General features: G+C 43.3%; 5 protein-coding genes across 5 annotated transcripts; 1 reads left to right on the top strand and 4 right to left on the bottom strand.

The window, feature by feature from the left end:
- Nucleotides 1-3398: 3398 nt before the first annotated feature.
- Nucleotides 3399-4383, bottom strand: LOC133847700 (uncharacterized transmembrane protein DDB_G0285607-like). The gene is made up of 2 exons (XM_062282879.1): nt 4055-4383; nt 3399-3471 (listed from the first exon to the last, which is right to left on the bottom strand). Exons 1-2 carry the CDS (start codon nt 4381-4383, stop codon nt 3399-3401), a joined length of 402 nt encoding a protein of 133 aa, XP_062138863.1.
- An 86-nt stretch (nt 4384-4469) lies between these two features.
- Nucleotides 4470-18358, bottom strand: LOC133849488 (zinc finger SWIM domain-containing protein 8 homolog). Its single transcript, XM_062285595.1, has 8 exons — nt 18148-18358; nt 15874-16911; nt 11123-11365; nt 10888-11051; nt 5549-10800; nt 5147-5485; nt 4937-5086; nt 4470-4609 (listed from the first exon to the last, which is right to left on the bottom strand). The coding sequence occupies exons 2-8, from the start codon at nt 16196-16198 to the stop codon at nt 4543-4545; spliced, it is 6540 nt and encodes a 2179-aa protein (XP_062141579.1). The 5' UTR covers nt 16199-16911; nt 18148-18358; the 3' UTR covers nt 4470-4542.
- Nucleotides 18359-19100: 742 nt separating this feature from the next.
- Nucleotides 19101-20954, top strand: LOC133847799 (uncharacterized). Its single transcript, XM_062283025.1, has 2 exons — nt 19101-20519; nt 20578-20954. The coding sequence occupies exons 1-2, from the start codon at nt 19236-19238 to the stop codon at nt 20896-20898; spliced, it is 1605 nt and encodes a 534-aa protein (XP_062139009.1). The 5' UTR covers nt 19101-19235; the 3' UTR covers nt 20899-20954.
- A 6-nt stretch (nt 20955-20960) lies between these two features.
- LOC133847801 (uncharacterized) lies at nt 20961-21990 on the bottom strand. Its single transcript, XM_062283027.1, has 2 exons — nt 21769-21990; nt 20961-21709 (listed from the first exon to the last, which is right to left on the bottom strand). Exons 1-2 carry the CDS (start codon nt 21913-21915, stop codon nt 21296-21298), a joined length of 561 nt encoding a protein of 186 aa, XP_062139011.1. The 5' UTR covers nt 21916-21990; the 3' UTR covers nt 20961-21295.
- A 69-nt stretch (nt 21991-22059) lies between these two features.
- LOC133847800 (ubiquitin carboxyl-terminal hydrolase 39) lies at nt 22060-24322 on the bottom strand. The gene is made up of 4 exons (XM_062283026.1): nt 24133-24322; nt 24002-24052; nt 22780-23932; nt 22060-22415 (listed from the first exon to the last, which is right to left on the bottom strand). The coding sequence occupies exons 1-4, from the start codon at nt 24152-24154 to the stop codon at nt 22163-22165; spliced, it is 1479 nt and encodes a 492-aa protein (XP_062139010.1). The 5' UTR covers nt 24155-24322; the 3' UTR covers nt 22060-22162.
- Nucleotides 24323-26677: the final 2355 nt, after the last annotated feature.

Genomic DNA, 26677 nt, shown 5'->3' with positions numbered 1-26677 from the left:
TATATCGTTCAGCTGGTAATGCTGGAAAGTTGCTAAAGGAATTTGTAAAAAATATGCGATCGTTAGAGTCGTACTGTAATGTTAGGTATTAATTTATGTATTTGGTTTAGCTATGGCCTTGTTGTATGTATATGTGTCAATGGTATGGATGTACATATATATATATATATGTATATGTTTATGTATGTGTATATAAATATGCATGTATATGAATTGTACAAATATCTTGTGTATAATATTGAACAAGCGCTGTTACTCCTTATATTCCTTCCTCTTCTGGTTTTAATACTCTTATGTTTTTGTTTTTGGTTTTTTTCATGGAAAAAAGTCAACTATATATATACATATATATGCATATATTTCTTGCTAGATCGCTATAAATATGTATGTATTTGCACATATGTATATACAGATACATATGTGTGTATATAGATACATATTATCCACTTTATTGCATATTTTTTTAAAAACTGGTTTCGCTAAATTTTTCAATTTCACTTTTCATATATATAGTTATTACACATTTTTATTTTATTTTATACAGATTGCATCTTTGCTTATGTAAGTTTTTTTCAGCTATTATATCTTTTGTTTGCAGTTTGTAAAAAAAAAATGTCTACTAAAAATGTACAATTTACGCGATTGCTTACAGAATTCACTAGGTTCCATTTTGTATATAGTATATAGTAGAGTGTGTAAGTATGTGTGTATGTATATAATTCGTATGCATGCAATTATTGTTATTCTGTATATTATATTCTCTTCAATATCTATAATACATATATATATATGCATACATATATGAATATTTGTATGTAAAATAACACAAAAAAAACGAGTTACAATATTTATATAAGAGTAACGCAAAATGCGCTTCGCGACTTCTGTTGAATTCGTATTCTTGTTAAAATATTTACAGGGTATGTCTAGTTCATCTCAACGTTAAATGCGTTAATTGAAGCAACGAGAGGCGGGAGACAGATCAGCATGTAACCGCTCTCTCTCTCTCTCTCTCCGCACCCATGCATAGATCGGCGCGCATCAAGTTCGCCTAACTACATATACAATCATTATACATACATACATATGTACATAAGTATGTATGTGTATAACATTTCGTTTATTTGTTACTTACAGAAAGTGGCAGTTTCTCATTTCAAATAGCTGTTCAATGCCAGTGAGATTCGCTTTCGCTTTCTCCTCTTTCTCTCTATCTCTTTTCTGCTGCCGCCTGTGCAGTCTGCGATCTCAGTAAGCTTACTTATGGAATTCACCCAGGTGGCAACGCCGTGAGGTGAGTCGGATGTACAAATCATAAAGGGAAATGAAAGGATAATGATTAAACTGCAAATTATAAACAAAATAAAACAAACTTTTAAGTTTTTGTGTCTTGCGTTTTTTGTTGCTTGCTTTCTTACTTTTTTTTTGCTTTTTTTTTAGTTGCATTTTGAAATAAATCCAAAAAACCATATTTATTCAAAACTGCATTTCATTTGTGGTGTTTTCATTGTATATAAAAAAAAATTTTTTTTTCGTTTTCATTTTGTTTGTATATAAATAAAAAGAATTTAGCTTTTTTAAAAAATGTGTGTGTAATAAGTAAAGCATACTAATTAAAACTCAATCAAAAATAAACAATTACTAATTTTTTTCAATCTTTTCTTACTCAACTTAACAATTCTAGCTGTGTGTAAATAGACATTAAAAAATATATTCATATATATATTTTCTTTAATGTAGCTACAAAAATGTACGTGTATAAACAAAAAAAATTAATTATTTTCACTTTTGTTGCTAAGCGGTAAAATTATACAGAGTGCAGCGGATTCACAGGGTGAGCGGTGTGCACAGGGTGTCTGTGTAATTTTACCGTAACAAATTAGCTTCCTGCATTGTATATTAAAGTGTTTACAATAAATTACAAATAAAATTATATTTAAAAATATGTGTGTATATATAAATATATTGAATTTTTATCTGTTCCATTTAGTTCTGTTCGATTTGCAACATAATTAGAAATGTGTTTTCTTTCACGCTTAATATTTGTGTAAGTTTTAAAATACTCAAAAATAAATATCGAAATACATGGACAGATTAAAATTAAAAATCCACTAATTACATAGCAGTCACAATTTGGATGCTACCCTCAATAAATAGGATGCATTCAAAGTTGTAAATTAATTGTTTTACGTACATATTCAACAAATTTAATTTCCAAATCTTAGACAAATATTTAGCGCACAAAAAATTTCATTTACACATTTTTCACAATTTAAAAGAGATATACATAAATATAAACCACACAAAATGTTACTTTTTTTTGCTCGTTTTGTTTGCAGTTGTGGTTGTTGTTTCGATTAAAATTGATCGGTGAGTGTTTTGGGCTTAAACAAAAATTGGAAAATCCTAAAAATTTCTTAACTACATTTTCAATTTAAATTAATATATGTATGTATGTATATATATAAAAAAATATTTGCTTAAACTATATTAAGGTATGATGATAAATTGAAAAAGAAAAAAACGGCCAAAATAGTGGGTTGACATAATTTTGACAAAATGTTTAGAGCAAGATCGAAAACTACAATACGAAAAAAAAAAATAGATGATAATTATATAGAGATATAGTATATATAGAAAGTATATATAGCTATATATGCATATAAGTAAGTGTATAACTATTTGATAAGTAGATGTCTAAAATAACGTTAGTTTAACTGAACACATTTTGAAGTGAGTTTTGTTGTGGGTGTGTATGAAAGTATGTGTGTAATGGTGTTGTGATTGTTGTTGTTGGCAGAAATCTCAGTCTAAAAATGCACACACATAAAGATGTTGTTGTTGTGAAGTTGAAATAAAATATGCATAGAAATAATTGCAATTATAAACTATGAATTAAACTTATGTATTTGTATGCATGTTAATAGAGAATGAGATAACCTATAACATGAACTTGATGCGGTGGTGTCTGTGTATGTGTGTGTATTTGTTTGTTTCTGATTCGTTTGTGGGAAATCGCAGTACTCAGAGATGGCGTCAGCGCAGAGCTAGAGCTAGAGCTAAAGCTGCCACAGCAGTAGTGGCACACAAATGCCCAGCGATAGCAGCAGCAACAACAACAACAGCAGCAATAGCAGCAGTCGTATATGTTGCTGCTGCCAGCACTGTCGCTGAATGCTACAATTATGACGTCGACTACAATGCGATTGCTGCAGTTGCAATTGCAAATGCAGCAAAGCGGATGCCTCTGCTCTAAACGATGACGGCTCGACAGCATCCACAAACAGTTGCTGCTGCTTCGGTTGGTTGCGATGCAGTTGGAACATGAGATGCGCTAGACGCAATGCAGCCGTTGGTAGCACCACCGATACGTTGTTAAAGCTGCTGATGGTAGTGGCTCAGCGGCTGCAGTTGATGGTACGCCGCATGTGGATGCACATGAGCATGAGCATGCGCATGTTGATGTTGATGCTGATGTTGATGCTGATGAGGATGCTGATGCTGATGTGAATGCTGATGCGTTCGATGTGCATGAGTATGCGGATGAGCTGGCGGCGGAAGAGGATGCGTATGCGCATGCGTATGTTGTGTAGTCAGGGGTCGCGCCACTGGCTGATGATGGTAGTAGGCAGGCAGCGTCTGATAGCCACCAGTTGATACAGGTGCTGGCGGCGCTTGCAATTGTTGTTGCTGTTGCTGCTGTGCTGCTGGCGTTGTTGTTGCCGGTAGCTGTGGAGGTGGCAACACAGCGCGCTGCTGCACCTTTGCCTGCTGATGTTGCAACTGTTGGTGTTGCTGCTGCTGTTGAACGTGCTGCTGCTGCTGTTGATGCTGTTGGTGTTGCTGTTGGTGTTGCTGCTGTTGTAAGTGCTGCTGCTGATGTTGCTGCTGCTGCTGTTGATGCTGGTGTTGCTGCTGCTGTTGATGCTCTGCCGCATGACTAGGACGACACAAACGCTCATAGACTTGAGCAGCGCGTGGCGCAACCACCGATGTGGCTGCGGCTGCTGCAGCTGCTGTAGTTGTTGCTGCTGCCGCTGCCGCCACAGCAGACGCTGCCGCAACAGCAGCGGCAACTGCTGCACTGCTCGTTGGTGTCTCCAGCAAATGATGATGACGATGGTGATGATGGTGGTGATGATGATGAGCTTGCGTCTGTACCGTTGTTGTTGTTGTTGTTGTCGATGCCGCGATTGACTGCTCGTTGTTGGTATTGCTGTTGGTATTGCTATTGTTGCCGATGCTGATGCCATTGCTACTATTGCCAATGTTGCTATTACTGATGTTGTTGCCACTGCCACTGCCACTGCCGTTGGTCGTAGACGTTGACGTTGTTGCCGCAACTGCAGCTGCTGCTGCATGCGATGTTTTAGACTGTGACATTGGTGTTGCAGCTGCCGCCGCATCGCTGGTGCTGCTGCTACTGGCAACGGGCGCAACTCCGGCAGCAATGGATGTTGTTGCTGCCACGGCTGCTGCTGCAGCGGCGGCGGCAGCTGCTGCCGACGATGCTGTCATCAGATTGCAAGAGTCAAGTCTTTGTCATTTAGAATTTGTTTGCAGCGCCGCGTTAATCTGTGTCCAGAGTTCCTTCTTGCACGACTTTGAGCTGCAATAAAACAAATTTTAATCATGCTGTCACACATCAAGTACTCTTTTACATTGCAGACTACATAAGGGTAAAAACTTCGGACTACAAAGATTATTTAAGATATTCGAGTTTGCAAGTTTCATTTACAGTTTAATTACATCAAATTTATGGAAAGTTTTGATTTGGAATTGCATTTTATACGAGGTCGCTTCGTACATCGGTTAATAGCATAAACAATATTCAAAACTAACATATAAAAGCAGTTGTTTTCTTGTTGCTCAATACTGAATGCTTTTATCAAAGGCTGCAATGTAAGTTATGCTATAATTGTGGACATTAACTGACCGCTTGATCGACTGCAGCCAATCCTTGAACTGTGCACTGCCCTCGGGGGTGATGTGGAAAGCGGCGCGCGCGGCAAATACAATGCTGACAAACTCCTCGTAGTCCCCCTGAGTCAGATGGTACAACTTCTGGTGTATGCACTGGATGTACCTACAAATCAAAATAGACATCATTAATGCAGGAATCGAGGAACAACATCTGTCTGCTTACATTTGTTGACACTTTTGGACGAGTGGCATTAAAGCCGAGCGCAGATGTTGCATGACCAGCTGATGATTGTTGCGGCCCAGATAGTGCGCCGATTCGATGGCCACATCGTGCAGCACAAACGGACTGACAATGGAGTTGACTGCACAAATGCAGAACTGATGCAGATACTGATTGCCCAGCTTTTTGCTAATCCTCAGCAGCCATTTGACATCCTCGCCATAGGGCGGATGGCGTGCGTACTTTGCCTGCGGCCGATCATCGTGGACGCGTCGCGCCAACGTCTCCATGGCTAGCATGCCCACATTGTAGGCCACCAGCAGATAACGCATTTGTGTCGGTCTAAAATACAAACATAAAGAGTGCGTTAAGATTAACTCAAATAATAGATAACGAAGTACTCACGAGAATTGATGTTGCGGTTGCCGCTGGCGCACTGGCGGCTGCGATGGCGGCGGCTGCTGTTGCTGTGGCGGCGGCGGTGGCGCCTGTTGCTGCATGAACGGGTACACTGCATGCTGCGGCGGATGCTGTGCCGGATGCTGGCCAGGATGCTGACGCAATGGCACACCCACTCCACCGGGTGGCCCATTGGGCGGTGGTGGCGGCGGTGGACCGTAGTAGGCCGGCGCCATGGGTCCCATGGGCGGTCCGGGCGGACCCTGCTGCAGTGATTGATACGCTTGCGGCGGCAGAGACTGGAATGCGCCTGGCGGTGGTGCCTGGAACGCTGGCGGTGGCTGATGTCCCGGCGGCGCTGCATGCACCACACTGGGTGGAGCCAGTTGCTGTTGTTGCTGCTGCTGCTGTTGCTGCTGCTGCTGTTGTTGCTGCTGTTGCTGCTGCTGCTGCTGAGACGCTTGCTGCGGCTGCCCATGCTGGCCATGGCTAGGCTGGCCATTAGGCGGCGGTGGCGGCTGCTGTTGCTGTGCATAGCCCGTGTACAGCGTTTGCGGTGGCGGTGGCAGACCAGCTGAGATGTACATCTGCATCTGTCCGGGCGGATAGCTGAGATTGTGATGGTGTGCATAGATGCTCTGGCAGAACGTGTACGGACCGTATGGCGCCAGTCCAATGGGCGCCAACGTTGCCACGCCCGGCTGGAAGGGCTGCGGCGCCGAACTGACCACCGGAGGTCCTGGCAGAGGTCCTGCGCCTCCAGCTGCCGCGGCCGCTGCATTCATCAGCTGTTGCTGCTGCTGCTGTTGTTGTTGTTGCTGCTGTTGTTGCTGCTGCTGCTGCTGCTGTTGTTGCTGCTGCTGCTGCAGCTCGTGGGATTCGATGAGTGCACTCAGGCTAACCGCAGAATGCTCCAGCTGCTCGTCATGCTGCTCATAGTCAGCGACACTATTGTTGGGCGCATTGCGCGTGTACAACTCATACCAGTAGCGAGCCACCTGGAACAGCACCTCGGGATAGACGCCGCCACCCTTGGCCGCCGTTTCGACTGTGAGACAAGCACGCTCCAACATCAGATCGCTTTGCTCCTTGCACTGCAGTATGGCGCGCTGTATCTCGTTGGGATTGAGTGCGGCCGCATGTGGCAGCACGGAGAGCGCCAATTCGGCAGCCGGATACACCATGTTGCTGTCCCAGCCACGTGAGGCACGATCCGCCATGCCCGCTGCTTCGGGCGGCGTCAGGTGCGCCTCCCATGTGTCAATCAGGAAGCTAATGGCCGGCGCACCAATCTCCATTGCCTGTCCCAGGATCCAAGAGACGTGCGACGAGTAGGTGCGCGACAGCCAATTGGGACTGACGCAATTGTGCAGTCCCAGGGCATAGAGACCCAACTGAAAGGCGCACATGTGGAGCGCCCGGTGCGGGCCATGATGATTCTGACTGGTGCTCGCCTGTGTGAAGAGCGATGTGGAGCTGTTGCCGCCGGCCTTATTGAGCACATTCTTGGCCAGCTCAAACATGAAATGGGCGCTCGCCTCGGACGGTTGATTGGGTATCGAGGGATACGCACGCTTGCCCTTGTAGCGACTCTCCTTGCTGCGACTGCTGTTTGTTGGATTGTTGCCGTTGCCATTGCCGCCGCTGCCAGTGTTGTTGCCGCTGGCATTGTTGCTGTTGCCACCGCTGTTGGATGTGCCGCCAACAGCAGGGGCACCCGATGATCCGACTGCTGCACCACCAGTGGCACCACCAACTGCTCCGACTGCCGCTGCTGCTGCTCCAGGATTATTACTGCCGCTATTGTTCTGGCAAGGCACAAGGCCCGTTGGAGCCTGGGCATTATTGCTGCTGCACGACTGATTGCTGCTGCTGGCCATGCTCAGCGCACACATGCTCAGCTCCAGCTCGGCGCTGGTCGAGCTGTGCGGTCGACTGTTGCCGCCCACGCTGCCATAGTCATTGGGGAGCAGCTCGCAGAGATTGAACGGTGCACTGCCGCCCACTCCGCTGCCACCAGCTCCACCTGCACCACTCGAGCCAGCTCCTCCATATTCGTGATCGTCGCGTCGCAACGATTGCTGGCTGCTGGGCGTACGCACTGGCGGATGACTGGAATAGTAGGCGGGCAACAGTGGCGCCTTGAGCAGCGTGTGTATCTCACGATCCAGCAGCTTCTCCATAATCTTGGCTATCTTACGCGGCTCGTCCTTGTAGTGGGAGAGCAGTGTGAGCGCCAATTCGCCCCGCTGTCGTCGCGTTCCCTCGCACAGCAACGGATGCTCGGCCTCGGAGACATTCGCCTTCAGTCCCAGCGCCGCCACAGCCGCCTCGAAGCCCATGTTCTCCTCGCTGAGCTGCTTGAAGACGGCGGGATTGGAGCGCCGCGTCATGCCCGCCAGCTCGGCGGCCGCATTTGAGGGGAACTTTGCCGACGCGGTCGTCACGAGTGCATCGAAGATGAACGTCGCCAGATTGATCGGCAGCAATGCCTCGCCGCGCGTCTTGAACGTGCCACTGCGCAATTGCTCGGCGCGTTCACGTATCACCTGCAACTCAGCAACACCCAACGGCAAGCGCTTGAGCAGCGCCAAGATGTCCGCCTCCTGGTTTGCAAGCTTCACCTCCAGCGGCTTGGTGCTGGCGGGCGGTCGGGGCATTTCGAGGGCAAACAAACAGATGCGAAAGCCGATGTGATAATGCTCCGAGTTCTCCGACAGCACGGTGCAGAGGAAGGCGCACTTGGAGAGCGTCGAGGATGCCACCACGGTTAGCTGATGCGAGATGGGATTCACATTCTGCTTTTTCCCCTTCCGCTTCGGCGCTGGCGGCAACTCCATCAGCAGGTTGGGCGGATTCGCGAGCATCTGTTCGGCGAGACGTACGGCCAGAATGCACGCTTCTCGACCGTGGCCATGCGCATGCAATCCCTCCGCCCGGGCGAGCAGTATGTCCCAGGCATCCTCTGAGGGACGCACATTCGAAAAGATGTGCGGCTTCTCGTTGGCGAGGGCGACGCCGCGAGCGGCCAGGCTGCTGCTGCTGCAAGGCAGCTCAACGGCAGGCAGAGCGTAGTTTGATGCAGCAGCTCCAGCTGTTGCTGCTGCTCCCGCTGTTGCTCCTCCGGTTGCTGCTGCTGTTGTTGCTCCTCCGGTTGCTGTCGTTGCTGATGTTGTTGCTCCAACTGCTGTTGCTGCTGCTGCTGATGTTGGCGCTGCCTTCGCTGCCAGCGCCGCTCGTGCTGCTGCCGATGTACTTGCCACTGGCGTCAACTCGCCAGCAGCTGCAGCTACGGCCGCATTAACGTCAGCTGCCGCCACTTGCGCGACAAACTCATCGCTGCTGCTGCTGAACGATTCATCCTTAGACAGACGACGCGACACCTGTTGCTGCTGCTGTTGTTGTTGCTGCTGCTGCTGTTGTTGCTGCTGTTGCTGCTGTGCCACTGCTGCAGCTGCAGCCGCCACAGACTTGAGCATGTACGATGTGGAGCTGTTGCTGCTGCCGGAGGCGGTCGATGCAGACGACGATGCCGACGACGCAGACGATGTATCCGATGTGGAGCTCGTCTGCTGTCGATAGTCTGGTGTCCCAGGCACAGGCAACGCCACAGCTGAAACTGCGGCTCCAACGCCAGCTTCATCTGGACTGCTTGTGACTGCGTCTTTGCTCTGCTGTGAGACGGCATCGAAGCTGCTCTGTGAATCGGATTCCGTTAACGATTTCTGTCCCACCACTTTCGGTGTGCGGTCGGTGCAATAGTTGTGACTGCTGCTGTTGTCGCCACCGAAATCATCATTCTCACAGAATCCCTCGCTGCTGGCACTCGACCGATTGCCATCACCGCCACCGCCGCCGCCGCCGCCAGTTGCTGTTGATGCTCCTGGCGCTGAGGCAACACCTCCGCCACCAACTCCAGCTGTCGCTGCATTTGCCTTGGCATTGGCCACGCCAGCAACATTGGCCAACTGTTGCTGCTGCTGCTGCTGCTGTGTCGGCTGACTATTGGCGGCCAGCGTAATGGCATCGCGATCAACGCCCATGCCACAGGCGGCATTGACGCGCGCTAGCATCAGCACAGCGTTTATGGACGGCTGCTCAGAGGGGGAGCCAAACAATTCGGCGCCACTCGCATCGAAGCGTTCCCGATAGCCACTGCGCTCGGGTCGCTGCTTAAAGGCGCTCGCATGCAGCCCATGATCGTTGGACGCACTGAAGTAATTGTAGTGCTTGTTGTTGCTCATCAGTGCCTGTGTGGCATTCAGTTGACTCGCTCCGGCGCCGGTGCCCGGTTCTCCTTTGACATCGGTGTGCTTGAAGCAGGTGAATGGCGAATAGTAAATGGGATTGGTATCATGCGTATGCGTCACACCCGCTATGGGATAATCCTCCCAGTCCAGATAGCATGCCTCAATCGCTGGCTTAAAGCCAATGAAGAGCTCCGTCTCGGAACGTGAGTTCTGTTGATGCTTGTTCGAATACGATGGCGGCATCATGCGACTCTTGACCACACGATCCAAGATCTTCAAATGCCAGGCCGTAAACTGGGCATGCAACATGTCACGCTCATCGGGTGCGAGGCCCGGATTGAGAGCAGCTAGACGCCAGAGGGCGACAATCTCATCGCACAGCGAACTGCACGCATGCTGCAACGCTGTCGAATTCGAATGGGTATTGGAGTGTTTGCCACCGCTGTGACCGTGCGAGCCCATCATGAGGGCCAGCTTCGTTTGGAACCACCAGATGAGCATCTGATCGCAGGCCATGCACTCCTCGGTGATGATCTCAAGCAAGCGCACGGCATTGCGATCACAGCGTCTGTACATTTCGCGCACTATCGACAACAGATTCCACATGCCCTCCGGCTCCCGGCCACGCAACGGACGCAATAACGAAGTCCATTCGGCAGCCGCCGGTGGCGCTGAATTGGTCAGATAGTTGACATCACTAAACACAATTGGCGCGGGCAGAATGAATTTGATGAGTATGCGCTTGATGTTGTTGTGCAGCGTCTTTTCGTCCAGATACCAGCTGGTCTGATCGTTGATCGATGCCCCCGCTGTTGGATCTGGTGCACCGCAGACCGTGTTGATTGCCGTCGGCTGTGCGCTGAGCAGCTCATCGAGCAGCCTCTGTGCCGTTGGTAATATCTGCTGTGGCAATTCACTGATCAGATACTGGGCAAACTTTTGCAGCTGATCACGCTGTAGACGCGTCAATGATTCCGAGACTGGAGCACGCAAGCAAACCTCCAAGGGCTACACATAGAACAGAGAGAGAGGGTGCATGAGTTAGGTAGTGTGTGTGTGTGTGTGGGAGAGAGAGAGAGAGAGAGTAATACTTACACAATGTATACGATGCAGGCAGACGGCAACCACATGGGAGCACCAGTAAGCGGAGGAGGTACAGGTGCAGTTGCACGACGAGATCCGACGGCGATCGAAGGTGACGGCAACATTGAAAAAGGTGCGCGGCGTTTGGCTCACAACACTCGCAGACAGATGAAAACCTGCACACAGCAAGGAAAGAGTTTCGTCATCATCATTGTTCTCTAGACACAAAAAGGACTTGGCGACTTACCAATCTGCAGCGGATCCTTTACGGCACGCCAGCGAAACAATTGATCGCCTCGATTGAATTCATCAGCCGAACTGTTGGCCAAACAGGAGTACAGTCGTATGTCCTCCTCGTTGTCCGGAAAGCTCCAGAATGCAATCCGCAATTGCAGTTGCTCTGGCACCGGTGGATAAACATGCTCGACCAGCTCGAAGGGGATGTATGAGGCCACGCATCTTGCCGCAAGCTCGGCAAGCGACGAGACTTCTACAACATAAGAAAAGAATGCACATTAGTTTTAGATAAATTAGCATAAGTCTCAAACTTCTTGAATTTCATTTAAAATGAATCATTTGACTTAATGCAAACTTGAAAAATATATATATAATAATATAATCATTACCATATTATTTTTTTTTAATATAGCTTATAATAATCACCGTTCCTCCTTAAAATTGTATTATACATGAAAACTATTTTTCAAGATTATAATCTCGGTTTAAACAAATATCCTGCTTGGCTTTTCGTATGTCGGTCTATCCTCAAAAACAATTAATTTTCAATACCTTCAAAGCTTTCAGATTTTAAATATAATTTCCAGCTTATTCGCAATTAGCAAAGCATGAAAATTTGGCAATTAATTTCATCAATAGCCAGTAACCTGAAAAGGTCCTTTTTAGTTTATATGATTTTAATATACAGTGGACATGAATGTTATAGAAAACAGTTGGGTCATTTTGGACCGTCAGGGAATTTTTATTAACTAAAGTTCTTAATACATTGTTTAACATATTTTTACTTAGTTACTTCCAGCTGGTTGAAAAAAGCCGTGATACTTGCTTTTCGATATTTTTTTGTTTTTTAATAATTTTATATAGTTAACAAAAAGTTAAAGAATAAAAGAAGAAGTATCTTTTATGTTAAAAAAAGCAAACTAATATCCTGCGCTTAAATAAATTCAATATCTCTTTTAGTTTGGCCAGTATACTGATTCAAAATTGTCGGTTCGTAGTGGTTGAAATAAGCTGTGATCCACTGTATTTAAGTATTTCACAAGTATGGTTAAATTTATACAGTAATATCAGATTTTGTACTTAATGTGATATATTATTTTTATATAATACCGTATAATGAAGGTATTTAGTAAATAACAAAAAGGGAAGTACATATACATATTAAAATGTAAGCAGAAGTGCCTTTGAATCTTATATTCCACATCATTGTATCGATATGTCATCCTATCACTTAAATGTAATCGTTTATCCACTGTGCAATTTACTTTTACACGCACACATATACAGGCACAAAGCCACGTAAATTTGGCCAACACATGCACAGATCAAATGCTCGGGCAATGACCAAATAAAACGAAGGGCAGCGTCTGCTTGCGGAGGTCAACGTCGTTCTAGTTGTTGTTGCTGTTGCTACTTAAAAAAGCTCAACTCGATGTTTGTTGCATGTTGTCTTAATACGTGTATATACATATTGTATTGTGTATACAATGCAGCGCAATTGACTTGTAGATAAACAAAATTCTACAAATTGTCATGCAAATAAACAAATGGACAAAACAGCCGATACATCGAAAGAAAAAAAAAACAATAATAACAGCATAAATACATGGAAGCACAAACGCACACACATACATACATGCATACTCACATACATTCAAACATATAAAGGTCGTGCCCGTTTGCTTTAGAGCGGGGCACAAAACAAAGCAGCAGAAACAATGAAAGAAGACTGGAGAGTTTTGTTTTTGTTGTGTTCTCCCCCTACTTCTTCTTCTTCTTCTTCTTCTGTTTCGTACGCTCCTTCTTCAGCTGCTTTGAACAAGAGAAACTGAGACAGCATTAACAACATCGTTGTGTGCCCACCCGACAAAATAGCAAAGTTCAAGTTCGCCCACGCAGATGTACATATGGATGCACACATATATTTCATATTGTATTTTACATTTCTATTAAATAGAAAACCTGTTTTCGCTTTCACTATCGTTAAGTCGGTTTGCTTGCTTGCTAATGTCATACTACATTTTTCGTTCACACTATCGATATCGATTTCGTAAGTCTTTGTCGGTTGGCGCACACACACGCACGTACACACACACAAACACGCATGCACAGACTCAGACAGATAGACAAGTTGTAGTATGACCACTGCGCATCGTTTGTTTGTTTTCGTTCATGCGCTTTTTTCGTTCGTTCGTTTCGTTCATTCGTTCGTTCGTTCATCGTTGTTGGGCTGTCGCTTAATTTCAGACACTCTGGCACCATTTTATTCAAAGTCATTTTCCGCAAGCGTCAAGAGTTATTATTATTCATGCATGCCTATTCCTGCTTTATGTATGTACTATATGTACATGTACATACATATATGCGTGCATAAGTATGTGCATATGTAACTTGGTTGTTGGTAGCAACAACAATTAAACGCATTTGTGTCTCTCTCGGTCGCTCATTTACTCTGTTGCAAATCGAGTGGCGCAATGTCATTGTTTCGACAACTGCTGTTGCCAGTTGCCAGTGTTGCCCCTTTTCACTCGAATTGCTACATTTCAATGTGTGGCCAGAGGACAATTCAGGTTATTGAAACAAAGAACAAACTGCAAAAAAGAGGTCAAAACTTTACAAAAAGTACACACAATGTGTGTGCAAGTGTGCCTGTGTGTGTGTTTATCGCGGAAGTGCATGAAAAGAGATATGTATGTATGTATGCACACAAACTGCACAAATACAAATAAACATAATTTTGTTATGCGTCAACGAAAACTTTGAACAGCGCCACAATACTAATTAGATAACATGTGGCAACGCCACACACACACATACACACATAGAACACAGAGGTGCACTCAATACCTAGCGATAGTTCTCATCATTGGTCCTCCGAAAAAAAAAACAATTGAGTACAAGTCACGACCTTGTCAAAGCAGGTGCTGAGACCAATACCTGGCTGTATTACATTTATGCACACTTACTCAACTCTGTCTGCAAACACTCAAACAGACATGCATACGTATATATGTATCTGAGCATTATCCTTGAAAAGGTTCCTTGACACAAACGTCAGCGACAGTAAATTGCAAAAGGCAACGTGTAAAGACAGCAGAAGTTTTGTGGTTACAAGCATTATGTTTGTTTTTTCTTTTCGTTCTTTTTTCGTTTTCTTTTTTTTCATGCCAAGACGGCAGTTAACTTCAGACTTACATATGTATGTACATACATACATATGTATGTATTTACACATTATATGTATGAATCTATATACACATGTGCCTTACATAAATGTGAGTGCAAGTGCTTACAACGTTAAAATGCAGCTGGCAATGCTTGCTCACCTAGTAAAATGCCAGTTCCCCCCAATTACAAAACAAAATAATCAAGCAAGCTATAGTTGTGTTTAGGTAGTACCAGAATATTTAGTGTGACCAAAGCACTAGGAACGAAGAATATTTACTCCTGATCTTTATAGAATGGTTTCTTTTATTTTTGTTCATGTGATCGTATCATATCATAGTTCACTTGCATTGTAAAATAATTAAATGTACTAAAAATAAAATCTGTACATACAAATTTCCATGCCTGATGGCCCAGAATTTTTAAAATAAACAAATAAATTATATTTTAATTATCGTTTTTAAATGATTTTAAGACAATTGAGATAAAAAAAATGTTTATTGTCACTATTAAGTAGATTTTATTGATTCCAAAATGTTACTAAATTAATCTAAATTTAAATTTAAACTTTTTTTGTTTGTTTCGCTTATCTTAGAAACGTTTCTGCACATATGTACATATATCCAAATATTCCAACTGTTGCACATAATTGACATAAATAGTATATATTACATAGCACATAAAACTCTACATACATTTGTATATCGGTGTATCGAGACATTATGCAGATGTTTATGTATTTTTATACATTTCCGATTGATAATCGTTTATAATACCCTTCTACCCGGGTATAAAAACAACCAGCACACAAACACAAATACAAAACAAAGAGCAATGGCAGCGCAGTCGCAACTCCACTGAGATTACATGCTGATAATACTGCGGCGGCGCACAGGACGCGAACAGACCAAAAACAATGAGAAATGCATACATACATACATACTCATATACATACATACATATGTACATATCTACACAAAACAGGGCCAAAATAAAAAGAAAATAATACCAGAATAGAGGGAAAAGGGGAAAGAAACGTAAGGTAACGGACAAAGACAAAAAATGTAACCCATAAAGTCGTGATTTTGACTTTAGCGATAAGCAGAGGACGCTGGCAGCAGCAGCCAGCAACTGCTGTCGAACTGTCTGCCTCATGTATGTATAAATACATACACATATGTACATACATACGTACGTATATATATGCAATGCTAGTAATTTTGCAGCATATAATAGGCTTGCGCGGTGTTGCCGTATCGTTGAAACGGACCAAATCTGCACTGATCAGTTGTTGGTCACTATCCTTAAAAAGTTTTCATGAATTGATTCTGCGGTTATGCATTAGTTCACCTCATATGAAATGTTTCAGGAAATATGGAAAATACAATTTAACAAATTTAGAAAGTCTATAATGATTTCAATTGTTTTAGTTTTTAAAGTTGACTATTTAAGTGTTTAGAATTAAGTTTAAACATAGGTAATAAACTCTCAGCAGGAATGCTCGTCAACTTCAACCTTATTCGCTAGATTTGCTCTAAGCAAATTTCAATTATAGAATGCAATTAAAGAAACTATTAGTAGGATTAGTCTACTCACCGTAATATCGCCCACATTGGACACCAGTCGCAAGTGACCCACCTGCGCTGGTCATTCCATTGTTGCCATTGCCACCAGATGCTCCACCACATGCATTTGTGCCGAATGTGGAGCCGCTGCCGCCATTACTGCTGTTGCTCTGTGTGGCACCTGAGATGGACGCGATTCCTCCACCATTCACTGCACCAGAGGCCGCCAAGCCAGTGCCATTGGTTGGCTTCTTCCAGCCACGCCAGTTGTTGCACAATGATTCCGCCTCGGAACTCCAGCTGCATAGTGAATCCTCTTCAAAGCGTATCGAATCATCAAAACTGAAACGGTCCATTTCCTCAGGATTCCACTCATTGCCACCGCCGCCGCCAGCAGCATTTGCATCGGCGCCAGCGCCTGCAGCATTAGCAGCAGCAGCTCCGCCACCAGCGGTGGCAGCTGCATTATTATTGTTATTGTTGCGACCTGCGGCGGCTACAGCAGCAGCGGCGCCAGCTGCGCCGCCAGCAGAGGCATCAGCTCTGTTATTGTTGTTGTTGTTGCTGCCGTTGCGATTCGCCAGGTTGAAGCTGGGGGTGGAGCGCGCGGGTGGTGAGCTTTTTAAGCAGTCTTCGCGTGAGCTTCGACTGTTCCTCTAGCTCGGTGAAGAGCTTTCAAGCAGTCTTCTCGAGAGCTTTTGCCTTTCTCCTTTTATCTCTGATGATTGGACTTCTTCGATGTGCGACGCGCTTGTCTTGTTTTCTTAGTTTTTTGTTTTTAGAAAAGGTTTGTCGTTCTTGTTGTTGCTCTGGATGGATATTTGTTTTGTTTTGTGTGACTCTCTGCTTCTTCCGCTAGTTGTTGTTGCTATTATTGTTTTGTTTTGCTTGCTTTTTGTTTTTTACGTGAAGTGCAATTTTTACTTTCGTCGCTCAAGTTTTTCGTGTAAAAGGCGAAATGTTGAGCGGTTTTTTATTTGTTGTTTCTAGTTGTTCTATTTGTTTGTTTGTTACTTTTCAATATTCCAGTTGTCAAGTGCTATTTAATGCTTTCATTTAATTTTAATACCTATTTATTTACAATAATGTAATATATACAATATGCATGTGACAGTTTGCCGCGCAGTTATTCTGTTTGTGTTTCTTCTGCGCCAGGACAAATTTGAAGCTTGATTTCATAAAAAACCCCCCCAAAAAAGAAAAAACAAACTTTTTTGTTGAGCACTTTGCAGTTTGTGTCACGCCGTGACACGATTAATTTTTGTTTTCTTTTTGTTGTTGTCACTTGCACTCAACACGAAGGCTTTTCGATGACCGCTGACCGAGCGAGCAATTTGTTATTGGAGGGGGCGGGGGGATGAACCACAAGAGAGTGGAAATATTTAAAAAGTGACAACAACCAATTCTTTAATTGCAAAAACCAAGAGATGAGAGCAGACAAAACGAACTGAACGCGTTGCGCGTTGTTGTTGCGACTGTGTCTATTGTTTATTGTCGTCGTTGTTTTGTTTCATGCTATTTTTCACGGCTATGTGAATTTGTACCCCCCACAGCAGCAGCGGCAGCGCAGCAGCAGCGAAGAGTGAGAAAGTCACAGCAGAGGCGCAAACGTCGCTGGGGGGAGCAGTTATTGTGACTGTATGCGTGTATGTCTGTCTCTTAGTGTATGTGTGACTGTGACTGCCAAAATAGAGAACGCCAAAATGGCCAATTGTTGTTGGTCACACAGTTTTATGTATGTATGTATGTGCAAGCATACACGACTACGTGCAGACATACACATACATATATATATGTACGCGTATGTATATGTGGCGATGTTGCTGTTTTAACTGCAGCAGGACCAGCTGCTCTGTTGTTGCTGCTGCCGCCGACGTCGCCGTTGACTGCGCTATGCTGTGTGCCCGCGTCCCTTTCAGCAGCAACCTTTAATTATTTTTCACTTTTATGCTCATCTTCGTTCGCTCCTTTTTTATCCTGCCTTCTGCCTTGTCGCGAAACCTGCGCGCGAGCTCGCTCTTTCTTTATCGCACTCGTACACTCACTCTGGCCTGTTTAGACAGACAGAAACACACACGCAAACGCAAACACACACGCACACATGAATATATACACTAATGCACCGCTCCCGCACACACAACACACACACATACACACACAAGACGGCAACAACAGCAACAGCACAACATCAATATATTGATATACATATATCAATGCCTGTATGTGTGCGCAAATGTATTGGTCGTATGTATGGTTGTGTGTGTTCGTGTGCACGAAATGCGTTAAAGAAAACGTTGAAAAAAACCTTTTAGTTTGCCCGTTTCAAATTAATTTTACTTTTTCACACCACTTATGCACTCCAATTTGTTAGTTGATAATCAATGCAAAATTTAGTTATGATTTTGGGTTGCATTTGCTGCATTTTTACACAGTTTTCATGATTTTTTGAACGGGACTTTGTTTTTATCCATCACAAAAATCGCGTTCGCGTTCGTACTAGTGATCAGCGTGACCGCATCTTGAAGTTTAAAATACACCGTTTTATTATCAAAAATATACTTCATATACTAGTTTTGCAAATGGATGTATGTACCAAGCTTGGCTACACTATTTCAAATGTTAAGATTTTTTTTAAATATTAAGACAAAACGGCGCCGATTTTTAAATATATATTGCTGGAAACAAACTTCCAATAGTATAAGTATTTTTGTTAATGTAAAATATATTGGATAGCTTCTTAATGGTGCTATTATTATTATGTTCACTGAAAGAACGAGCTTCTACGTCAAAATTACCTATGTCAGCTGCCAGCATTTTTAAACAATCATCTGTGTTTACATCTTTGCAAGTCCATACAAAGCTGAGTGGTACGAAACTCTTATAATTGGTGCCATGACAACAGCAATGCTGGATACCTTGACCTAATTGTTATTGTTTTCTTTCGTTTGGAATGGATTTCTGTTTGATTATTAATAAACAATTATATGATAAATTGTGTGTAGACATGTTTATTTATTCTATTTAATTAAATACTCTATTATAACTAATATATTGCAAGTATCTAACAATTGTGTATTTAAGGATAAATATTAACACAATTGCATGGAAGAAGCTTAAAGCTATTATATTTTTAATTACAAACAAATAAGAATTTTTGTTATAAAAAAAAAAAACAAAAACAAAACAAATGTTTACATACGGCTTTAGACAAATACTACAAAAATACCAGAATCTGCCAATCCACAATGGTATAATTATGCATTTAACTTGCGGTCACGCTGCACCGTAGAGCAGCGTCAATCAAATCAAAAATAGCAAAACATTTTGTGATCATTTTGCGCTGTTTTATCAATAAGTTTCCAAAGTGACAAGGATAAGACGACGACGCCAAAGATGCCGCTGAAGGCCGTGTGCATCGAGTTGCGCCCAAATCTTTGCAGCGGCCATGTGTTCTTGCAATTCGAGCACGACCTCTGCAACAGCAACAAAACGCGCGTCGTCATCAAGGAGAACGACATGCATATCGTGGAAGATGTGGATGTGGATGAAGCGGAAGCAGCCAGTGAGCTGGTGATGCGACATGCCAACTATGGCATGGATATTCAACAGATCTCCATGTTCACAGCCAGCAATCAAAATATCAGTTTCCGTTTTAACTATACGCAAATCGATCTCGATGCAGTGCACAAGGCGGGCAATCTGCAAGTGGAACCGAAGCCGATGCCATTGATGCTCAGCTTTGCGGAACGCCAGATAGCGGTGACGTTGCGCTGCAGCAACTGTCACTACGAATTGGTGGCCAGCTGTTGCTACAATAAATTGCGTGAATTTCCCAGCGGCCTCATCGATCCCAGCGAATTCTTTTGCCATAATCATCATGGCAACACGTCCAATCAACAGCAACAGCAGCCGACACTGGTGCCGGGACCAACCGATCTGTACTATGGCCTCAATCACATTGTGCTTAACATTGCCGTCCTGCAGCGCAGCGTTATCAATTCATCGGATCATCTGTATTGCAAGCGTTGCATGCGTATGCTGGGCCATCTTATTCTCGAGGGCGCCGCTGCCAAGTTGTGGGCGGATGCACTACGTTGGCTGCCAAGCGCCAACCAGGAGGAGAAGCAACCACCACCGTCATCATCAGCATCAGCAGTACCTCGCCAGTTGTTTCAGCATTCAACAGTGTCACAACTTATGCTGCGATTGCTCAGCAATCTGTGGATGCAATCGGTGCCACAGTTCGGCGGCAGTCGTGCTCTGCTCGTGGCTAGCATGCCCGATCGACGTCAGCATTATATGCTAATTCAGGTGCTTGAACGGCAACTGGCGGTGCTGCGTCGTTTGCCTAAAGTTCCTGGCGTAGCACAGAAGCAACTGCACTATTTGCGCGCCTGCAAACTCTATTTTCGTGTGTACAACAGCAGCGAGGCGGAGTCAGAGCTACTGCTAAAGCAACAGCAGCAGCTGGAGCTGCCCAAGCTGAGCATATCGCCGTATTTGTTTACAGAGCTGCAGGCGCGCTTGACACGCAATTCGCAATTGATACCAAAGGCCTGGCGACACAATTGTGCCCAGGAGCAGCTGCTGCTCACGTACTTCTTCTACGAGAGGGAGCAGCAGGAGCAGGAAGAGGAGCTGTTGAGAGAGCAGCCGTCGAAGCCACTGAATCTAAAGGTAATATTCAAACGCATTTAATTCGCTCAGCGCATTTCTAAACCTGGAAAATTTGCAGCAAAAGCACGCACAGAAACTGGAGACGGATGAGGAATATGAGACTGATGCTGGCCTGGATGCCAGCTTGGATGAGGATGAAGACGACAATGACGATGATGAGGAAGAGGATGAGGAGCAGAATGACAGCGATGATGAGCAATCGGATACGGATAGCGAACCAAAGTCAACATTGCGCCATAAATTTGCACCCATCATGGCGTATGAGAAGAATCTTGTGAAGCGTTGGCCCACTCAACGGCAGTCAAAGTCAAAGTCGAGTCCATGTCCCAGTCCCACAATGCCGCCAGATCCTTGCGAGGAGGACAGCGGCAAGCATTAGCTACATGTAAAAATCAGCTTTGTAATTTCAAGAAATGAATTCGCCTATTTTTTGTTTCGTTGTTTATTGTTTCTGTTTGATTTTAATTTTTGTTTTGGAATATGTAACTTTAATATTTTGTTTTTAGATTGAAATTTGAATAATATTTAGTAACAAGTATTAATTCGAAACAAAGTACTTATAGATTTGTATATATATATATCTATATATATAGATTTGGTATAGAAACACTTTGCAGATTTTGTGATTGCAAATCTCTCGACTTATGTTTAATTTTTGTGATTAAGGGCAACGCATGTGTTCAACAAAAAAACAAAAAAAATACAAAACAAAATAAAGACGAATCGCTTCCATTAAGTTACCCACCCAGAAAAGCAGTTCGCCTCTTTTTATGGATTCACTTGGCCATGCGACGCATCTGCTTAGTCTGCTCACTCATCGCCAGTTGGGCATTATCTGCCTTATTGATTAACGCATCCAACTTGTCTAACTGTCCATCCATGCGCTTTTGTTGCGCTGCCTTCGCGGCGCTCACTTGGGCCGCCGTTGGCGCCATTGGCTGTGGCTGCCGTTGCACTGGCGGCTGCTGCTGCTGCTGCTCTTCCTCCTGGCTACTTCCAGGTATGTCCATGGAGCCGGCAGTGCCACTGGCACCACTAAAGCTGCCGCCACGGGCAAAAATGTTGCTTAGACTGCCGCATGCTGTCTGCTTGAAGCGATTCAAGCGTTGCTGTGTGCTCGATAGAATGCTATTCAACTCATCCAGTTTGCCACCAGCGCCACGTAGCTGTTCCTCCTGCTGTTCCAGGGCCTGTAGAGAGAGAGAGTGGAAGCTGAGAAAGATCAGGGATGCGTTGGCACACCACTTACATTCGCCTCGGCTGCCTCCTGCTCGGCCAGCTGCTGCTCGATGCGTTCGCTGCGAAGTCGCTCAAACTCAGCTTGATCTGGCGGCTGGATGCCCAGCAATTCAGCACGTTGGCATTCCTGCTCGTAGCTTGTGCTGTGCTCGGCCATGTCGCGTTCTCGTTTGTTGTCTGCGCTAATCAAGAGCCATCGATTTTTGTTGAATGAGCCAACTCTTAAAGCACAAAAACTGGGACACGACGCATGCGTCGAAAGAACTCCACTAGAAAGAAAACAGCTGACAATCATTTGTGGTTGAATGACAAACCGAAAATGTTGCTTTATATAATTTTTATACAAATACGAAATTACTATAACTATATACATATAGTATATACTACATAGATTGTAATTAAGATTAGGGATCCGCACTGCGCTCATAGATCTGTATGTAGGACTCGGTTAGCGTAATCATCTGTGGCAAAATTTCTGTAACATGCAGATCCTGCATCTCGTACCATTGCCCATTCGCCTTGTGCAGAATGTGGACACGATAGGTGCCCTTCTTGGGGTCGCCGTCGTGCACAATGTTCGCAACCAGATTGTATTTGGTGTCGTTGAGCGATTTGTCGCGCTGCTTCATGCCCAGTATGTCGCCAAAGTCCACATTTCTGTCAAGGATCAAGAGCAAAGAAAAAAAGATGAGATACTTGGCTTACATTCACTTTAAATTTTGACGTAATTGTTTTTAAAAGCTACAAATGATTTGTGTCTGTGATAAGCACTGGTTGAAATACATGCTATGGTGTGAGTCTCCCTAAACACCGATCTTAGACAAATTTGTATATACAATTTGAAATGGTTAACGATTTTTATATGTTATAAAAACTATGTAGATATTATTACATTGAAATTTTGAATGCTTTACTTCAAGTGATTTCAAATAACTAAGTTTAAAAAAATAATGTTGGTGAAATTCATTTCGTGCGAATTGTGTGATGTAAATTCATAATTTGTTTAAATTGCTCTACTCACTTGATTGGAAAGTTGACAATGGTCGGATTCTTCTCCAGAAAGAATGTGTTCTTGGTGAAGCGTTTGATGTACAATATGATAAATTGTGGCAGTCGTGTGATCTCGAAACGCTTCATAAAATTATCCTTATATGTTTTGTACTCCTTCTCGGCGCTGCCATTGAATTTGCCCAGCAGCTGATAGAGATTCACCTGCGGTATGATATTTTCCCGGAACTCGTCCGTAAACAGCGGCGGCGGCGGCAAATCGCAGGTTAGATAAATGAAATTTGTGTGTTCCACCTGATGCTTGTACTCGTCTGTGGCGAGCAACTGCTGCTTGGCTGCATCATCCAATTCGACGGGCGGAATTTTCCGTGTATAGATCTTCATTTCACCCAAAAAGATCTTGTACAAAATTGACGAGTTCGGCTGCTTGTTGCCCTTGAGTGCACGGTGAAGTGTGTTCAGAAACCACGAGAGGAAATCAATGGGATCTCCCTGTTCGGTGATCTGGAAACGTTTGCTTGACCACAGCACGACTGCTTGGAGCATTTCATGGGGCGAAACGTGCGCCTTGAAATTGCGAGGATTCCACATCTTTCGCATTAGTTCGCCAAAGCGCTGCACCAGCGTGAACATGGAATCGCCCGGTGGTCGCTTAATGCTAGCATAGCTCTGCTCTCGGAGAAAGTAATCCCGCAACGGACTCACATGGGACAAGGCATGAAGCACCACATTGCAGTAGTCATTTGCTTTGATGTTGTTTAGGCCCACGACACCGGGCAAATACAGCACACCATCAACTGTGCGTGAATGCTTGGGCTGGATTTGATCCAGTTTGTTGATCTCATTGCGCAGAAAGGTGGGATTCAGCACGTATTTGATGTCATCCAGGGATGAATCAATGATTTCATAATTGTCGGGCAGACAGTAGAAGCGCAGCGTATGCAGATTGAGGAACACATGATGCGCCTCGCCCACCGAGTGTGTGTAGGCGTGTGTGTTGGTGCCACGCCCCTGGAAGTACTTGCCACACACGAGGCAGGCGTAAACGTTTATGCGCGTCAGCGAGATGGAACAGAGTTTCTCAAAGTCAAAATCGAGTAGATTCCGGTTGATGGTGTCCAGATACGGGCACACACGGTACTTGGGATTGAACACCGATGGCGTTTCTATTTGGATAATTAATAATATGTATTTAAATTGTTGTACAAGTCGCATTCATTACTTATTAAGCTCACCATCGTCTTCCAGGAGTGTTTTCGGTTTCGTTTCCAATTTGACGCGCTTTGCTGCTTGTAGGACAAAATAATATAGCAACTAGTTAGTTGTGGTCACACATACTCAGTTTATTTTGTATTTTATTTATTACCTTCTGGTTCTGTTTGCGCCATTTTCTATTCAATATATGAATGTTTACGAATTTATTTCGGCGAAGATGTGTTTGTTTTGTGTTGTTGCCGGCGATTATATTATATTGTGAGTGTGACCGCACGCTGCATTTCGACCACACGGCAAATGCCAACATTAGTTCGGTCCCACTATTGTTACTTTTTGATTTATCGATTACAATAGAGCTTGTGTACTTTTTCTGTTGATCTGGTAATCTTTTTTTTTTAAACAACCGACAATATACTCAAGAGGCGTTACGTTTAAATTTGGAATTACATTTTTGGTGGCAAACGATTAAGTGGAGCCTAAAATTGGCTATTGCAGAATTTAATTATGTAATCCATTCAAAAAGAAAAATGATTTCCTACTAGTTAGACGATTAATAAATAAGGCAAAATGAAGAATATGAAAGCCGAGCAATGCTGAATCTGTTTAAATCGGTTTAAAACATTGAAAACAACGCATGAAATGTTGATTGGTATTATTTTATAATAAGCCTTAACTTATTTGATTAGTTAAATATACTAGCTATGAACAAACCACCTGACGAAAAAAAGTTGATTTGTAAAAAAAAAAATCATATGTTTTAGCTTAGGTGACGTGTTTAACAAATTTGAGTCAATTACGAACGCTTAATTACGAGCATCGTATTTGAAAACCTAATTAAAACCACAGTCTGACGTTCGAATTTGATCAGATGTTTTTGTTTTCATTTTTGTTGTGTTCTGTTTATGGGAGCTTAGTGATGTGTTAGACATTTGAGACAGGTCAACGAACAACAGAACAGAAAAGTGCAAATATTGCTTGCCACAAAGGTCGAACAATCGAGTGAGGTATGATATGAGATGAGGGTTTTTGCTAGGTCAAAACGAGTGAAAGGGTTGCGCAAGTAAAGTGTTAAATTGCCCTGTTGATTTGATGGGCTCGTCTCTGCCTACAACCGAGAAGGAGAAACAAAGAAAGAAAGAGAGAGGGAGAGAGAGAGAGAGAGAGAATCTAGTGTTTTGCAAATTGAATCAACGCTAATTGGCGGGCATTTTTCTATTTTGTAGTTATTAGTAAATCGCAGCAGGTCGATTTAAAAAGGGGAGACAACACAACAGCCTCTGGCACTGGCACTGGCACTGAAACTACCTAGCACCTGCCCTCCACAATATGACATCTCACTCTCTTAGTGCTGCTGTCCCGCTCTGCTGGTCGCACGCAATCCAATTACAACAAATTGAGGCAAACCGAGTAGCCAATTGACTAAGTCGTATGATGATGACTGTCATTGTTTTTAATGCATAAACAAAATACACAACCAAAAGCAAAGAACAAAAATTCAAATTGAAATTTTAGCTGTGAGGATTGATGCGGGTGCAAGATCACGAGATCCACATAAATCCGAAGCGAAGCCAAGCCTTTCCATTGTAGTAAATCGGCCTTGAGCATATGAGAATTATTTGGGGTTTTTTTTATTGTTTTTGTAGTCATTTATTTGGGACTCATGATGATGTCGGTGCTGTCACCACAATGCACACATGACTCGCAGTCGTATTAGATAAGTTTATTATATAGAATAAATATAGTACGCGTGGAGGGCCCTAACACACAGCGAGCACTGCGAACACCCATCATAAAGAAGTTAAGCAATTCAACTGTTTAAAGCATAAATTGCTTAATAGAGTTATACTCACTCGTTCGCGCCAATTGGGGGCATATAAAATGTGTCGCGTTTATATCATTTCTATTTCCACTTTTTTTCATTTTTGCTGTCGCAGTACTATTCAAAGTAACCGCCGTTTGATGAGCTGACTAACTGACTCAATGACTGCTGGACGGATTTACTTAAAATTGCAGTTCGCTAGGGTAACAAATTGCACTTTAAGAGCGAACAAAATAAAAGTAAAAAAAAGCTACTGTGAAATTAAATAATAAATTGCACACATAAAATACTTTTTTTTTACTTACTTTTTATTGCATTTAATAAGCGTATTTCCCGAATTGCATGTCGCTGCCTTCAAAATATACTTTTTATTAGCCCAGCTCATTATCAATGTTCTGTCTAGAAAACGGGTTCGCAATACTCAATACAACACTTATGAAAGTTACAGTCGAGTGCGATAATATTCTAAAAATATACCAAGTTAATATACTGACAAATACTAAAAGAAGGATATAATATGTATATCGATATGCTACGACAGTCAAAATATATTATTCTGAATATATACCAACATATACTAAAATATACCGAAGGGAGTAATTGGTATATTCAAAATAAATTAAAAAATATATCAGATTGTGTAGCAATCCAGCTTAAATCCGACTTTATTACATTTGTTTTGCTATATAAAATTGTTTCTTACATAACTTCAAGAAATATAAAGACTCTAATAATATATGTAGGTGTGTACCAAAAAAATACAGTATTATTGTAAAAAATGTCAAATTAGTATACCAACAAATACTAAAATACACCAAAGGTTATAATTGGTATATCAATATACTGCTACATTCAAAATGTATTACTACCAAATTAA

Source organism: Drosophila sulfurigaster, chromosome X (assembly GCF_023558435.1).
Source record: "Drosophila sulfurigaster albostrigata strain 15112-1811.04 chromosome X, ASM2355843v2, whole genome shotgun sequence".
NCBI lineage: Eukaryota > Metazoa > Arthropoda > Insecta > Diptera > Drosophilidae > Drosophila > Drosophila sulfurigaster.
Note: the sequence above shows the minus strand (reverse complement) of the source record. Positions and strands in the feature narration are given on the sequence as shown.